At 45.7% G+C, this 16,383-nt stretch overlaps 1 protein-coding gene across 3 annotated transcripts in view; it reads left to right on the top strand.

Annotated features, from left to right (window-relative positions):
- COP1 (COP1 E3 ubiquitin ligase) overlaps positions 1-16,383 on the top strand; it is a 243,896-nt gene that overhangs the window by 16,101 nt on the left and 211,412 nt on the right. For all 3 annotated transcript variants that reach the window (XM_069478385.1, XM_069478384.1, XM_069478383.1), the window contains exon 2: positions 15,141-15,200. Coding sequence is in view for 2 of the 3 variants with exons in the window: in XM_069478384.1 (XP_069334485.1) it covers positions 15,141-15,200 (60 nt within the window). In the remaining variant the exon portion in view is untranslated. The remainder of the gene's footprint in view (positions 1-15,140; positions 15,201-16,383) is intronic.

Here is a 16,383-nt window from a genome sequence, read left to right as displayed (position 1 = left end):
CCATAATTTGAATTTCCTCTTGAGTCTTGTTGACTGCTTTGGCTCTTGGCAAGGGGTTGTTTAATCTTGCTTTTATGTGTATGTCATACTAGAAATTGCATGTAGAACACTGGAGACTAGGTATTGCAAGGTTTCTTTGAAGTAGCCGGCGCCAGAGAAAGAAAGAGGAGCAGAGTTGAAAGGGATAAGTAAAGAAGCTTTATTGGGGCTCTCCCCGGTGGGGGTAACGAGTCCCTGAGAAAGGGACCCGGGCGAGCCTCACGGGACCCATGGTACCCAGAGAAGCTGCCCCACCCAGAAGTCTGAGTGGGTTTATATAGGTTTTTAGGGCTGGGGGATGGGAGCTTCTTCAGCCAGGAGATGTCGGCGCCAGGAGTAAGGAATTTCTTTGTTTAAGTTTTGGGGAGGGTACCGAGAGACAGGAGGAGCCGCCTCTTTTTCATTAGGGAAGGGAGGGGTGCCTGCCACCAGCCTTACATTCCGGCCTTTTAGTGATAATAGGGCGCCGCAGTCTTTCTGGCTACTTCCTGCTTTTGAGGGGTGTAGTGGGGGCTATGGGCCGGAGTTGGCTGGTGGAGGGGTGACTGGAAGAGGAGAGTAGGGGTGAAGAAGCATCTGGTTTACTGCTACTCTGGATAATTTCTGCAGGCGGCATTGGAGAAACTGAGCCAGAGAAGTCAGTTGTCTCTGCAGGGAAGTTAGTGACGTGGACGACGTGGTTTCCAGGGATAGCTGTAGGCGATCTGTAAAGTCTTGGGCAGAAATAACACTGTGGCCCAGGGCGCCTCCCGCAAGCCCTGAGGCTGCGATGGAGGAGACCAAGTTGAGACCTATCATGACCGGCAAGAAGATGGCTCGTTTTGAGCGAGGTCCCGGGAGAAGCCACCCGAATTCAGACTCACCATATAGAATTAATTGAGGGACGACTATGATAGGGAAATAAGGACCCGGGGTGGATGTATTGACCCAGCGGGCAAGTGTTCTGTTGTACCAGAAGAACTGTCCCCGAGCAGAAGAGATGGTCGTGGTCACAGTATGGTTAGTGAGGCAGCGTCCATGAAGTTGTAGGTTGGGGTCCGTGAGGGTGGTGGGAAAGTATATGTGATCCGCATAAGGTGGCCTGTGGGCTCAGGTTCCCATAGGGGAACTCGAGTGAGTGGAGTGGAGCATGAGGGACCCGATGAGGGAGTCTTTTAGGGGTAAGAAAAGTTTAGGGGAACAACGGCCAGTAGGGAGTCACTGAAGGGAGGCACAGAGGAAACAGTGGGAGACATTACAGATTATTTTAGAGGAGTTTTAAGAAGGCGAGGGTATGTTGAATAATATTTAGCCAGGAGGTAAGAGGGGGATGTTTAGGGCGGGAGGAAAGTTGTCCCGCTAGAGTTTGTTCTGCTTCCAGAATATTGATAGATATTTGAACCTGTGTCTGGTGGGCCAGAACGTATTCACGGCTGATGTGAATAGTCGCTGAAGGGTAATAGTCATGCATTTTCCAGTATACCTTGCCTGTGACTCCAATTTCCCAACGCTGGTCCCAAGGGTAGAGGATATCTAGTCGAAGTTTATTTTTGTCTGAGAAATAGAATGTGTTAGGTCCCCAACCATATTTTCTATAATAATAATCCCGCCATCCCTTTGGATATCTAGTATTATGGAAGTGGCATGACAATTTAGGGCACTCCCCATACACGTCAGCCTGTTCCCGACAATAGTCAAAAGTTTGGTCATATAGGTAGCATAGAACCGGGAGTGGGGCACCGTCAATGGATGTCAGGGACAGGGGAATGGTGAGGGCCGTTTGACAGCCTTTTGGAGAGCAGTCAGCAGAGCCACCACATGGGTGTCTCCCGAGGGGCGGGTTTCGTGTACCTTAAATTTCCAGACATATATTGAATCAGGAGCAGCTGTTGGAAGGGCCAGGAGACATAGGAGTCCGAGTGAAACAGAGTTTAGTGGGACCCACCTGGTGGCAGGAGTAGGACGGGGAAGCATCTTGAGATGAGAACCTTTTGGTGCGTGAGATGTGATGCCAACAACTGGTAGGGTCCTTTAGGAGTTTTACAGCTGTAGGTGTTGTCAAAATGACTGTGTGGGGCCCCGTCCACCGGGGCTCAAGGGGCTTAGGGTGAAGACTTTTAAGAAGTACCGAGTCGCCGGGCTGTATACCCGTGTGAGAGATATCTGAGTCGGTCTCCGGAGGCTGAGGTAGATATCTGTCTGCGTGGGCCCGGAGAACTTGTCTGTCAGTCTTGTCCGGGGAGGTGAACACGCATCTGGTGGGTGGATACAGGGGGTTTGAAGCCCCCTTGAGGGTTAACAGAGGCACAGATGTCACAGTTTGAGCAAACAGTTTTGATGAGAGAATATAGGGCAGGGTGTGAAAATAGAGGCTGTAAGAGGTGGAAGAGGCCCTTAGTGCTAATATGAAGTGAAGAGTGGACCTGGCTAACGAGTTCCAGGGCCTGTACCTTAGGGAGAGCCAGCTTGCCATCTTTCAGGAGGACCCACCCTTCAGTGGTGGTTGATCCCCCTTGGGCGAGAAGGCTGTCACGCTCCTCTGGAGTGTAGTGAGGCTGGAGGGAAGGAACGGAAAGGAAAAGAAGAGGAGCCGGACTAGGATGTTTTGGGGATGTTAGACTACGGGCAACAGTATCAGCATAGTTGTTTCCCTTAGCAATGGGGGACCCGTCCGTCTGGTGTCCCTTGCAGTGTATGATAGCTAACTGAGTGGGTAAGTGAAGGGCCTCGAGGAGACGGGAGATAAGGGTGGTGTTAATAACAGGGGAGCCCTTGGTGGAGAAAAGCCCTGTTCTCTCCATATGGCAGCATGGCAGTGAGCTATCATAAGCACGTATTTGGAGTCCATGTAAATATTTACACTCCTGCCTTGGGCTAGGTGTAAGGCTCAGGTGAGAGCAATGAGTTCTGCCTTTTGGGAGGTGGTGCCTTCCGGAAGTCGGGAGGCTTCCACTACCTGAGAGGCAGAGACAATGGCATAGGCTCCCCGGCATTTGCCGTCCTCACCTGTGACAGAGCTGCCATCAACAAAGAAAGTTAAGTCCGCTGTAGGAAGTGGCTTACCTGACAGATCGGGTCTAGAGGTAGTGGAGGCTTCAACCATTTCTGAGCAGGAATGTGAGGACAGGGTTAGGCAGGGAATGGGGAGCAGAGTGGCAGGGTTTAGAGTTGGGGACTGTGATAAAGTAATGGTGGGATTTTTAATAAACAAGAGATGGAATTCCTATAGTCTAGACGGGGTGAGGAGGGCTAAAGAGCGGTGAGTCAGAAGGTCCTGTAAACGGTGGGTGGAGAAGACATATAAGTACTGTCCCAGGGAGAGTTTCAGGGCCTCCCTGGTGAGAGCAGTGGCCGCTGATAAGGTGCGGAGGCAGGGGGGCCAGCCACGGACTGTGGTGTCCAGCTGTTTGGATAAGTAGGCCACTGGGGTGGAAATGGGAGTAGGTCCCAGAGGTTGGGTGAGGACGCCGAGGGCGAGGCCCTGGCACTCATCCGTGTAGAGGTTAAAGGGTTTTTCAGGATGAGGGAGTCTTAGAAGGGGTGCTTGTAGGAGAGAGTCACAAAGTTTTAGGAATGTGCGGCAGACAGCCTGAGGGTTTAACAGAGGGCCAGTGGAGGCATCATGTGCTGCCTCATAGAGGGGTTTGGCAAGGAGAGAAAAGTTGGGGATCCAGTGTCGGAAGAAACCAATGAACCTGAGGAAGGATAGAATTTGTTCAGCAGTGGTGGGAGACTAGAGGTTGTAAAGAGCCTGCTGGCAATCAACAGTGAGATGTCAGGAAGTGGGGGTGAGACTAAGTCCAAGGTTTGTGACAGTAGGCTTAGACAGCTGAACTTTGGAGGGGGACACCCGGTAGCCCTTGGAGGCAAGGAAGTTGAGTAGAGAGGCAGTGTGTGTGCGGCTGTCAGAGTATGAGGGGCTGCAGAGTAATAAATCCTCCACATATTGGAGGACAGTGCTTGGTTGTAAGGGGCATTGAAGAAGATCTTGGGTGAGAGCCTGACCAAAGAGGTGGGGGCTGTCCCTGAACCCCTGGGGCAGGACAGTCTAAGTGAGTTGTTGAGACATGTTTGTGTCGGGACCTTCCCATGTAAAGGCAAAGAGATTGTAGCTGGCTGGGTCTAAAGGAATGGTGAAGAATGCGTCCTTGAGGTCCAGGACAGAAAAATGTGTGGTGGAGGGTGGAATATGAGAGAGTAAAGTGTAGGGATTAGACACCACAGGGTGTATGGGGACAACTGCCTCATTAATGAGTCTGAGGTCCTGGACTAGCCTGTAGGAGCCATTTGGCTTTCTTACCGGGAGAATGGGTGTGTTATAGGGAGAGTCAGTTGGAATTAAAAGTTTTTCGCGCAGAAGACGTTCTATGATGGGTTTTAGACCTCTGCGGTGGGTTGGTGAAATAGGAAACTGTGGCCGGGAAGGGAAGAATGAGGGATCTTTGAGTCGAATGAGGACGGGGGTGTGGTGTGTGGCCACCACTGGGGTAGAGGTGTCCCAAACCTGGAGGTCTATGAGTTCTGGTGGGAGGAGGTATGTAGGACTCGGTAAAGCAGGAGAGACTGTGGGCGGAGCTGAGGAATCTAGAGAGAGAGAGAGAAGAAGGAGGGCAGAAGTTCCAGAGGAAAAGTGGAGGGTGGTTCCCAGCTTGGTTAATAAGTCCCTTCCCAAAAGTGGAGTGGGACAGGAGGGCATGATAAGGAAGGAATGGATGATGGGACGGTCATCTATTAGACAAGTTAGGGGACCGGTGGTGGGGGGTTGAGAGGGATTGCCATCAATACCCACAACCGACACCTGGGAAGGATAAGTAGGGCCTGAAAAGGAAGGCAGGACAGAGTAGGTAGCCCCCGTGTCAACCAGAAAGGACACTGCCTTACCTGCTACCTTGATTGTTACCCTGGGCTCGGCGAGGGTGATGGGGTCATTGAGTCAGGGTCTCTTCAGTCTTCGGCAGCCAGACCCAAAGCTGCCATCAGCAGGTCTAGGGATGGAAGGACTGACCCTCCGGACTTCTGTCCCAAGGGGCAGTCACTTTTGCAGTGTCCCTCTTGACCACATGCCGGGCAAGGCTTGGTGGGTCGACATGGCTGTGGGCACTGCTTGGCCCAGTGGCCTTCTTTACCGCACTTGGAGCAGGTGCCTGGTGGAGCGCAGCTGGTCGCCTTAGATGAAGTTGGTGGTTTCACCAGTCCCGCCGGCCTCAGGGCTGCAACCAAGGCTTGGGCCTGCAGGTGTGTCTTTTGGCGGACATGGGCCTCCCTTTGGGCCTCTGTCTGTTTATCTTGGTAATTGAAGACTTTAAATGCTATATTCACCAGGTCCCGGATAGGGGTCTGAGGGCCCTCGTCTGCCCTTTTGAGTTTCTTTCTGTCGTCAGGGGAGGACTGAGTAATAAAGTGAGTTGTAAGGACAGCAGTCCCCGAGGGGGAGGTAGGCTCTAGGCGGATATATTGGATAAGGGCATCTGTAAGGCGGCTGAGAAAGGCCGCAGGGTTTTTGTCTGCCTGTTGAGTGATTTCCCTGAGTTTGTCGTAATTTACAGCATGGCGGGCGGGGGCCTGGAGGCCGGCAAGGACACACTGCAACAGGTGGTCCCTCTGCTGCCCAGATGTTGGGTTTTTTTTTTGTTTGTTTGTTTTTTTGAGACAGAGTCTCGCTTTGTTGCCCAGGCTAGAGTGAGTGCCATGGTGTCAGCCTAGCTCACAGCAACCTCAAACTCCTGGGCTTAAGCGATCCTTCTGCCTCAGCCTCCCGAGTAGCTGGGACTACAGGCATGCGCCACCATGCCCGGCTAATTTTTTCTACATATATTTTAGTTGTCCATATAATTTCTTTCTATTTTTTTTAGTAGAGACGGGGTCTCGCTCTTGCTCAGGCTGGTCTCGAACTCCTGACCTTGAGCGATCCACCCGCCTCGGCCTCCCAGAGTGCTAGGATTACAGGCGTGAGCCACCGCGCCCGGCCGGTATTTTTTTTTTTTTTTTTTTTAATCAGTAGTAAGCGTAGAGGATAGTATAACAAAAATATCATGCCAGGTAAGGTCATATGCCTGTGTCAAGTAACGGAATTCTTTGGTGTAGGCTGTAGGGTCATTAGAAAATGAACCTAGGCGCTTTTTAATCTGAGAAAGGTCAGAAAGGAGAAGGGAGCATGTATGTGTACAAGCCCTTCGGCGCCTGCCACCTCCCATAACGGACAGAGGAGGGGCTGGTCCGAGGGGTTTGCGTGGGAGCGAGTGTGCTGGCTGACTGGAGACATCAGCAGCAAGCGGCTGGGAGATGTGGGAGGATGGGCGGGTGCCTGTGGGTATGGTGGAGGTCGAGTGGAGGAGGAGGGCTGAGGGAGTCGGGTGGATCAGAGAAAGCAGAAGGGGTGTCTGAAGAGACATCCAGTGGAGAGTTAGAGGGAGAAGAGGAGGAGGAGGTGGGGGATCCAGCAGGAGGACTTGTGCGGGGTGGCAGGTCAGACAGAGAGAAGGACAGGAGCGCAAACAGAAAAAGGCTTGGACATATGGGATCTCCGACTATTTGCCATTCCTGTGACAAAAGTTAATAAGGTCTTGCAGAATATTGAAACTGCAAGTCCCATTTTCAGGCCATTGGGAGTCATTGTCCAATTTATACATTGGCCAGGCAGTGTTGCAGTAAAGAATGAGGCACTTGGGCCGGATGCCTAAATCCAGGGCCTTCAGATTGGCCAGTAGACACCCAGGGGCGTCTCGTGGGGAATTTTGGTCACCCATGTCACCTCAACCCGGATGGGGAAACAGCCAGGAACAGTATCCTGGCTATGGAGGCAGCAAAAGCCTAGGGGGACGTCTCTGCCCGAGACTAGTGTGCCGGCACGGAAAGGGGTGAGAGGAATTCAGGCGTCCCCGAATAGCCTTAGCCCCTGGAACGGGGGAGCCTCTGACGTGGGCCCACGGTTTAACGGAGAGGGAACAGTATCCCGGAAGGAACGGAGGCTCCTGGGGGGTCCAGGTTGGGATAACACGGAGTGACTCACCCAGGCCAAGGTCGTCAATCAGGGACTGGAAGGCAGTCAGCGGAGGTCCCCGTCCAGATAGTGAGAGTTCTCGGAAGGGGGTGGTGCAGCCAAACGCCCGTCCCGGGTTTCGGCACCAAATGTAAGGTTTCTTTGAAGTACCCGGTGCCAGAGAAAGAACGAGGAGCAGAGTTGAAAGGGATAAGTAAAGAAGCTTTATTGGGGCGCTCCCTGGTGGGGGTAACGAGTCCCTGAGAAAGGGACCCGGGCGAGCCTCACGGGACCCATGGTACCCAGAGAAGCTGCCCCGCCCAGAAGTCTAAGTGGGTTTATATAGGTTTTTAGGGCTAGGGGATGGGAGCTTCTTCAGCCAGGAGATGTCAGCACCAGGAGTAAGGAATTTCTTTGTTTAAGTTTTGGGGAGGGTACCGAGAGACAGGAGGAGCCGCCTCTTTTTCATTAGGGAAGGGAGGGGTGCCTGCCACCAGCCTTACAGGTATATAGTGTTTATTCCTGGAAATGATCACACTTTTTTGGTTAGAATGTTAATGTAGAGAGTGAGTCAATCTAGTTAGGGGTTCGGCTGAGTTTGAATTTTGTTGTTGCTATGCTTAATTTCCAAGTACCACAGGCTTCAATTTCCACCGGTGTTGTCTTGATCTCTGGTGTGAGATTTGGGGCACCAGAGAGCTTTTCTTCACTGTTCGTATTCTATCCTCAGTTTTCAGATTCATGGTTGCATTTCAGAAGGGGTAAATCCACGTTCTTGCCCCTTGTGTGTGAGACTACTATGCTTGTTACTTGGTGTTTGTTAGGCTGGTTCCTCCCCATTGCTGGGCTTTTATTTATTTTGATGCATGCTTTAGTTTATTAATTTTGAGAGTTCAGTCCCCCAGAACATTCTAGCACCATCACACCCTTCAGTGATTGTCTTGTATTCAATCGCAAATTAGAACATAGTCTTAGTTCAGGTGCTTTTACAAAAATACTGAGTGGCTTAAATAAAAAAACATTTAATTCTCACACTTCTGGAATCTGTGATTAGGCATTAGCAGATGCATTGTCTGATGAGGGCCTGTTTTCTGGCTTGCAGATAGCTGCCTTCAAGAGAGTAAACTCTAGTCTTTTCCTGTAGGGACACTAATCCCATCATGGAGGTACTACTCTCAGATTTCAGCAGATTGAATGAAAGCCTCTTCAAGACAATTGTGAATTACTGTCTTATTTCCTATGAACTAATTGTATGTGAGGGTGAGGGGCAGAGGATATTCTGGGATGTGGCAAATTGGACATGTTAAGCAACATTCCCAAAGCTGGAGTCAGATGTATGTTAGCTGGCTAAATGTAAGGTTGGCTTAAAAGATGCCAGTACCCATGGCTTTTAGTTTTATTATAGATTCTCTTAATAAATGCTGCATCACAAAAGTAATGGGAAGTATTGTGTGGAAAAATTTGGATATCAGTGACTTAGTCAAAAAGTGATTCAGAAAAGTTAAACACTGAAAAATGAGAATTTGTAGGAAAACCCTAATTTTATTTCCATATCTATATATTCACAAGAGTGATATATGATAAAATTTAAGTCTAAAGAGTTTTTTGGAAAAGCATAAAATAAAATTCTTAACTGATATATTTAATTAGCAGAATTATTTCTCTTTTGGTGATATATAATGTTGCATCTTGCTATTGATGACATCTTATATCTTACTATATAGGGAATTGTATTCCTGTTTATTTCTTTGTAGTTTTATTTTATTTTCTTATTTTTTTATTTTTTTTTTGAGACAGAGTCTCACTCTGTTGCCCAGGCTAGAGTGAGTGCCGTGGCATTAGCCTAGCTCACAGCAACCTCAAACTCCTGAGCTCAAGCGATCCTCCTGTCTCAGCCTCCCGAGTAGCTGGGACTACAGGCATGCACCACCATGCCCGGCTAATTTTTTTTCTATATATATTTTTAGCTGTCCATATAATTTCTTTCTATTTTTAGTAGAGATGGGGTCTCGCTCTTGCTCAGGCTGGTCTCGAACTTCTGAGCTCAAACGATCCGCCCACCTCGGCCTCCCAGAGTGCTAGGATTACATGCGTGAGCCACCGCGCCCGGCCTATTTTATTTTTTTTAAGAGATGGGGTCTCACTCTTGCTCAGGCTGATCTCGAACTCCTGAGCTCAAGTGATTCTCCCACCTTGGCCTACCAGAGTGCTAGGATTACAGGCATGAGCCACTGCACCCGGCCTTATTTCTTAAATCTATTCTCATGCTTCTGACCTCTTCTTTTAGTTTTCTGTTCTATTGTGATTTATGTAAGAGGTCCAGCTTTTAGGAGGTAATTAAATTGTGAGGACAGAGCCCTCACAGATGGGATTAGGGCCCTTGAAAAAGGGCTTGAGGGAGTAGGTGTCCTCTCTTCCACTATTTTGCCATGTGAGGACACAGCATTTATCCCTTTCTTGCCTTTCCACCTTCTGCTTTGTGAGGACACAGTGTTCAAAGCACTACCTTGGAAGCAGAGACTGGGCCCTCACCAGACACCAAACCTGGCAGTTCCTTGGACCAGCATCTAGAACTGTAAGAAATAAATTTCTGTCATTTATAAATTATCCAGGCTCATGTATTTTGTTACAGCAGCACAAAAAAACTAAGATACTGAATATTACATTGTGTGTGTATAATATATGTATGTGTATATATACATATATATGCACACACACAATTCATATTTTCTTTGTCCATTATCTGTCAATACTTATTTGGGTACTTAGATTGATGTCTTATCTTGGCTAGTGTGACTAGTGCTGCAGTGAACATGGGAATGCAGATATCTCTTTGAAATACTGATTTCATTTTCTTTGGATACATATCAAGATTTGAAATTGCTGGATATGGTAGTTCTATTTTTAATTTTTTGAGGAACCTCCATACTCTTTTTCTGTAATGGCCATACCATTTTATATTTCGACCAACAGTGTACAAGTGTTCCCTGTACTCCACCTCTGGGCCAACACTTCTTATCTCCCAAAACAGCTTATGGACCCACTGACACAGTGACATCATCAGAGAGAGGAACTAACAAATGGGTTGAAATTCCTTCTGGGATGGTTGATACCTCCTATGCCATCATAATACAAATAATTCCTATAAAGCAACATGCAAGATAGAAAACCCAATAGAAAAAAATGAATAAGAAAGTGAATTGCTAATTGATAGAAGCGGTAAAAGCCTTCTTTTCATGTACAGACGTACCTTGGAAATACCACAGGTTCACTTCCAGACCTCCAAAATAAAGTGAATATTGTAATAAAGCGAGTGACATGCATTTTGGGGTTTCCCAGTGCATAAAAAGTTATATTTACACTATACTGTACTTTATTAAAAGTGTGCACTACCACTATGCCAAAAACAACAATGTACACACCTTAATTATAATAAAAAACACTTTACTGCTAAAAAACAAACAAACAAACAAACAAAAAAACAAGCTAACCTGCGCCTTCAGTGAGTCGTAATCTTTTTGCTAGTGGAGGGTCTTGTCCTGACATTGATGGCTGCTGAATGATCAGGATGGTGGTCACGCAGGCTGGCGTGGCTGTGGCAATTTCTTAAAGTAACACATCAGTGAAGTTTGTCACACGGATTGACTCTTCTCGGTAGCATGCAATGCTTCTTGATAGCATTTCACCCACAGTAAAGCTTCTTTCAAAATTGTGGTCAGTCCTCTCAAACCCTGCCACTGCTTTATCAAGTAAGTCTATGTAATATTTTAAATCTTTTGTTGTCATTTTAACAGTGTTCATAGCATCTTCACCAGGAGTAGATTCCACCTCAAGAAACCACTTTCTTTGTCCATCCAGGAGAAACAGCTCCTCATCCGTTCAAGTTTTTCATGATGCTCCAGCAATTCAGTCACATCTTCAGACTCCACTTCTAATTCTAGTTCTCTTGCTACTTCCACCACACCTGTAGTTACTTCCTTCACTGAAGTCTTGAACCCCTCAAAGTCATCCACGATGGCTGGAACAAACTTCTTCCAAATTCCCATTAATGTTGACATTTTGCCCTCCTCCCACGAAACACGAACGTTCTTAATGGCATCTAGAATGGTGACTCTTTTCCAGAAGGCCTTCTGTTTGCTTTGCCAAGAGCCATCAGAGGAATCACTGTTTTTGGCAGCTACAGCCTCACAAAATATATTTCTTCGATAACAAGACATGGAAGTCAAAATTACTCCTTGATCCACGGGCTGCAGAATGGATGTTGTGTTAGCAGGCATGAAAACAACAACATTAATCTCCTTGCACGTCTCCATCAGAGCTCTTGGGTGACCAGGTGCATTGTCAGTAAACAGCAGTATTTTGAAAGGAATCTCTTCTTCTGAGCAGTAGGTCTCCATAGTGAGTTTAAAATATTCAGTGAGCCATGCTATAAACAGATGTTCCATCATCCAGGCTTTGTTGTTCCATTTATAGAGCACAGGCAGAGTAGACGTAGAATAATTCCTAAGGGCCCTAGGATTTTCAAAATGGTAAATGAGCACTGGCGTGAACTTAGAGTCACCTTTGGAAGCTTTGAAGTCAGGCATTGACTTCTCCTCTCTAGCTATGAAAGTCCTAGATGGCATCTTCTTCCAATAGAAGACTGTTTCGTGTACATTGAAAATCTGTTGTTTAGTGTGGTCACCTTCATTAATGATCTTAGCCAGATCTTCTGGATAAACTTGCAGTGGCTTTTACATCAGTGCTTGCTGCTTCTCCTTGTGCTGTTATATAATGGAGGTGGTTGGCTTCTTTCCTTAAACTTCATGAACGAACCCTTGCTAGAGTCAACCATTTCTTCTGCAACTTCCTTGCCTCTCTCAGCCTTCATAGAACTGAAGAGAGCTAGGACCCTGCTCTGGATTGTAGGGTATTGTTAGATCTGGTTCCCCTTGGCCCCAGGAACAGAGAGGCAGAGTCACTGAGGCTGCAAAAGGCAAAGGAGTTTATTAATTGGCCCGGGCCAGGGTCCAAATTCCAGAGCACCAATGCAGTGGCCTCTCCAGGAACTAGGACCCCGCCCTGGGGTAAAGGTTAAGCTTTTATACTTTTCTGTATGCTAGTTTTCACAGGTCACGTTAGTCTGCACACAACACGTTATTCTGCACACAACATGTTAGTCTGCACATGACATACTAGTCTGCACATGACACACTAGTCTGCACTTCATCCCCCTTCAGTTTATTTGTTCTTTTTTTTTTTTTTTTGAGACAGAGTCTTGCTTTGTTGCCCAGGCTAGAGTGAGTGCCGTGGCATCAGCCTAGCTCACAGCAACCTCAAACTCCTGGGCTTAAGCGATCCTACTGCCTCAGCCTCCCGAGTAGCTGGGACTACAGGCATGCGCCACCATGCCCGGCTAATTTTTTTCTATATATATTTTAGTTGTCCATATAATTTCTTTCTATTTTTAGTGGAGACGCTCTTGCTCAGGCTGGTCTCGAACTCCTGACCTTGAGCGATCCACCCGCCTCGGCCTCCCAGAGTGCTAGGATTACAGGCCTGAGCCACCGCGCCCGGCCTGTTCTTTTTTTTAAAAGTGGCTGATCTCGTTGGCTTCAGGTTTGTTGACTCTAAGCTTCGGGCTTTTCGCACTGGCGCCAGTTGTAGTTAACATCATCCAAGGGAAGAGGAGGGTCTCCGACGGGGGAGGGGGGCTGTTGTTGCATACCTTCTAGTTTTTGGTTACAAGCGATACTGGGAACACACGCCCTGCACAAGCCATTCATGCGCTGATCATGTCTTAGCCTATCATGGAGTTACCTTTGTTCTTATCTCTGTTTTTCATTCTGATTAACTATATTTATTAAACAACTAAAAGCAAGCATAGTCACAGAAGCGAATAGCATCAGTTAGAATCAAAGAAAGCACACATTTTCCTACTATCTCTCTAACTGCATTGGAGCATGTTTTTAGCTCTCTGTCACAACCAAGCGTTAAGCAAGCAAGCCTTGTATACAAAAGCGGAATTTGGCTGTTAGCTATAAGCAAAACAAGTCATCACAGAATTAACTAAAATATTGTTTCAGTCCTGTTCTACAGTGTGGCTTACGGGAATGTTGTAGCTGGTTTGATCTTCTATCCAGACCACTAAAACTTTCTCCATATCAGCAATAAGGCTGTTTTGCTTTCTTTGCATTCACAACTTGGCTGTTTGGTGCAAGAGGGCTAGCTTTCCACCTATCTCAGTTTTCGACGTGTCTTTCTCACTAAGCTTTATCATTTCTAGCTTTTGATTTAAAGTGAGAGACAGTGTGACTCTTCCTTTCACTCGAATGCTTACAAGCCATTGTAGAGTTATTAACTGCCCTAATTTCAATATTGCTATGTCTCAGGGAATAGGCAGGCCTGAGGAGAAGAGGAGAGGTGGGGGAATGGCAGGTCAGTGGAGCAGTCAGAACACACACAGCATTTATCAATGGGCGCAGTTTGTGGTGCCCCAGAACAATTACGACGGTAACACAAAGATCACTGATCACAGATTACCATAAGAGATAAAATAGTAATCAAAAAGTCTGAAATGTTGTGAGAATTCCCAATATGTGACACAGAGACACAAAGTGAGCACAGGCTGTTGGAAAATTGGTACTTACAGATTTGCTGGAAGTTGGGTTGCCTGGCTTCCTTGAGTGCTGTTAGTTGACAGAGTGGCAGGGATTTGACATAAACATCTTGACTTCGCCACCTGCATTATTTACTGCTATACTATATTGCTTCCATTTCACTAAGTGATATGGTACTGCTATTTTTTTGACTTACTGCTTTTATTTGGCATGACAGATGAAGATTTAGCTTTTTTATACTAAAAATATATGTCATCATATCATCGATAAGGATTGGATTTGTATGCCTATAACAGAAAACTTACATTGGCTTAAATAAGGATATACTTTTGTCATGTAATGGGAAGTCCAGAGGTGTAGGCAGTCCAGGGCTAATAACCGCTTAGGATGTCATCAAGGAACCAGTATTCTATCTTCCCAACTTAATGTTTTTGTCTTCATGGTCACAAGATGGCTGTTTATCTCTGGACACTGCCTCAGAGTTTTAGGAAGGAGAAAGAAAGGGAAGTGTCTTTTTACAAGGCTTTGCATTTTTGTTTTTGTACACAGTGTCCTCTCAGGGACTGATGCCTGCATTTTGTAGGCAAGAACTATGCCATATGGCCAACCTTAACTGCAAAGATGGCTGGGATTTTGAATATTCTGCTTTTGGTTTTCTATAGAAAAAGAAGGGAGAAGAGAATTGTAATTGACATTTAACTCAAAGTATCAGAAAGTTGTATAGGATAGTGATTAAGAACATAGGCCTTAATTTGGGCCAGGTGTGGCGGCTCATGCCTGTAATCCCTGTGCAGTATTCCCTGTGTAGTCCCTGAGTTTAGGTGTTTGAGATTGCATTTAGCTATGATTGTGCCATGGCACTCCAGCATGGGCAACAGACGGAATATAGACTTGAATTTGAATTTTGGCATTATTAAATCTTACCTGTGTGACTTTAACAGCTCTGCACCTCAGTATCCTCATCTATAAAATGGGTCTAATAATAGGTATCTATTTAACTGTGTTGTTGAAAGGATTAAATGAGTTAATGTTTGTCGTGGGTTTAATTGATATAGTTTGGCCTATTATCAGCATTATTATCTAGCAGCATTGTTGAAACTGAATTGTAAATTTATCATCCAGGGAATTAGGTTTCTTTGGGATAGGAAAGAAAAGAGAGCATTTAGCTTAGCAGGTCTAGGTGTGGGCACTTTTGAGTACAGGGAATGTGGAAGAAATTCGTAGAACTTTCTTAAGGACTCTGCTGACTGCATTGAACTATTAAAAATTATGGGCAGACATAAAATATTAGAACCATTTTAATTTACTCATTGAATTGATTTTGAAGCTTGGTTGCTGTTAGGGTCATCTTGAACAAATTGTCATTTTACTAGCAATCTTCTAAAGTTTAGCTCAATAGAAATTTCATCTTTTGTTGATAGAATGTTTGAAGATTTAGCTCTTAACTATATATTGAAATACGATGTCATTACTATTGGTACTAGCCTTTTCTAATTCATAATCACGCCACTTAAATATCAATTATTTTTGTCTTTTCTTTTTAGCCCCATCTGCTTTGATATGATTGAGGAAGCATACATGACAAAATGTGGCCACAGCTTTTGGTAAGATGCTTTTATTCAGTATAATAGTCTTTTGGCATTTGTAAACTTAAATGTAAATGTACCTAATGAGAAGTTATGAATTTTAAACTAATTTTGTTTATCTTACGTTGTTTTTCTTAACTGATAACATCTATACAAGATTGGCAGTTCAAAGTAGTAAACATGGTTGGTGCATAATTTCTATGAAATACTTAGATTTACCACAGACTTTACAGATGGGTTTAAAAAGTTCTGTGTTTATTATTTGTTAATAAGAACTTTGACTTCTGTTTTAGAAAGTTGGAGATGCTGGGCTATCGGGACCAAGCATGAAGCATCAGTTATTCACTTGTGTGGATAGGTGGGAGGGTCAGTAAAGTAGGCTGAGAAAGACATGGGAAAAGGATATAGAGGATTAAAAAGTGCCGTGTTGTTTTTTTGTTTTTTTTTTAAACATTTTGCTCAGTGTTATCTGTAGATTATACCAGTCACATTAATCTGTGTATTTAAAAAATTTTTAATTGTGGTAAAATATACATAACATAGAATGTATAACCTTAACCATTTTTATGTGTATACAGTTAAGTAGTATGTTCATTTTGTTCTACAATCAATCTCTAGAACTTTTTCATCTTGCAAAACTAAAACTCTACAACCATGGAGCAACAACTCCCCATTTCCCCCTCCCAGCAGCTCCCAGCAAACACCATTCTACTTTCTGTTTTTATGAATTTAACTACTACCTTGTATAAATAGAGGTATTTGTCTTTTTGTGACTGGCTTATTTCACTTAGCATAATGTTCTCAATGTTCTTCCATGTTGTAGCATGTATCAGAATTTCCGGCCGGGGCCGGGCGCGGTGGCTCACACCTGTAATCCTGGCACTCTGGGAGGCCGAGGCGGGTGGATCGCTCGAGGTCAGGAGTTCGAGACCAGCCTGAGCAAGAGCGAGACCCCCGTCTCTACTAAAAATAGAAAGAAATTATATGGACAACTAAAATATATATATACAAAAAATTAGCCGGGCATGGTGGCGCATGCCTGTAGTCCCAGCTACTCGGGAGGCTGAGGCAGTAGGATCGCTTAAGCCCAGGAGTTTGAGGTTGCTGTGAGCTAGACTGATGCCACGGCACTCACTCTAGCCCGGGCAACAAAGCGAGACTCTGTCTCAAAAAAAAAAAAAAAATTCCCGGCCGGGCGCGG

The sequence above is a fragment of the Eulemur rufifrons genome, chromosome 8, assembly GCF_041146395.1.
Source record: "Eulemur rufifrons isolate Redbay chromosome 8, OSU_ERuf_1, whole genome shotgun sequence".
Classification (NCBI taxonomy): Eukaryota; Metazoa; Chordata; class Mammalia; order Primates; family Lemuridae; genus Eulemur; species Eulemur rufifrons.
This window is presented reverse-complemented; position numbering and strand designations above follow the sequence as displayed.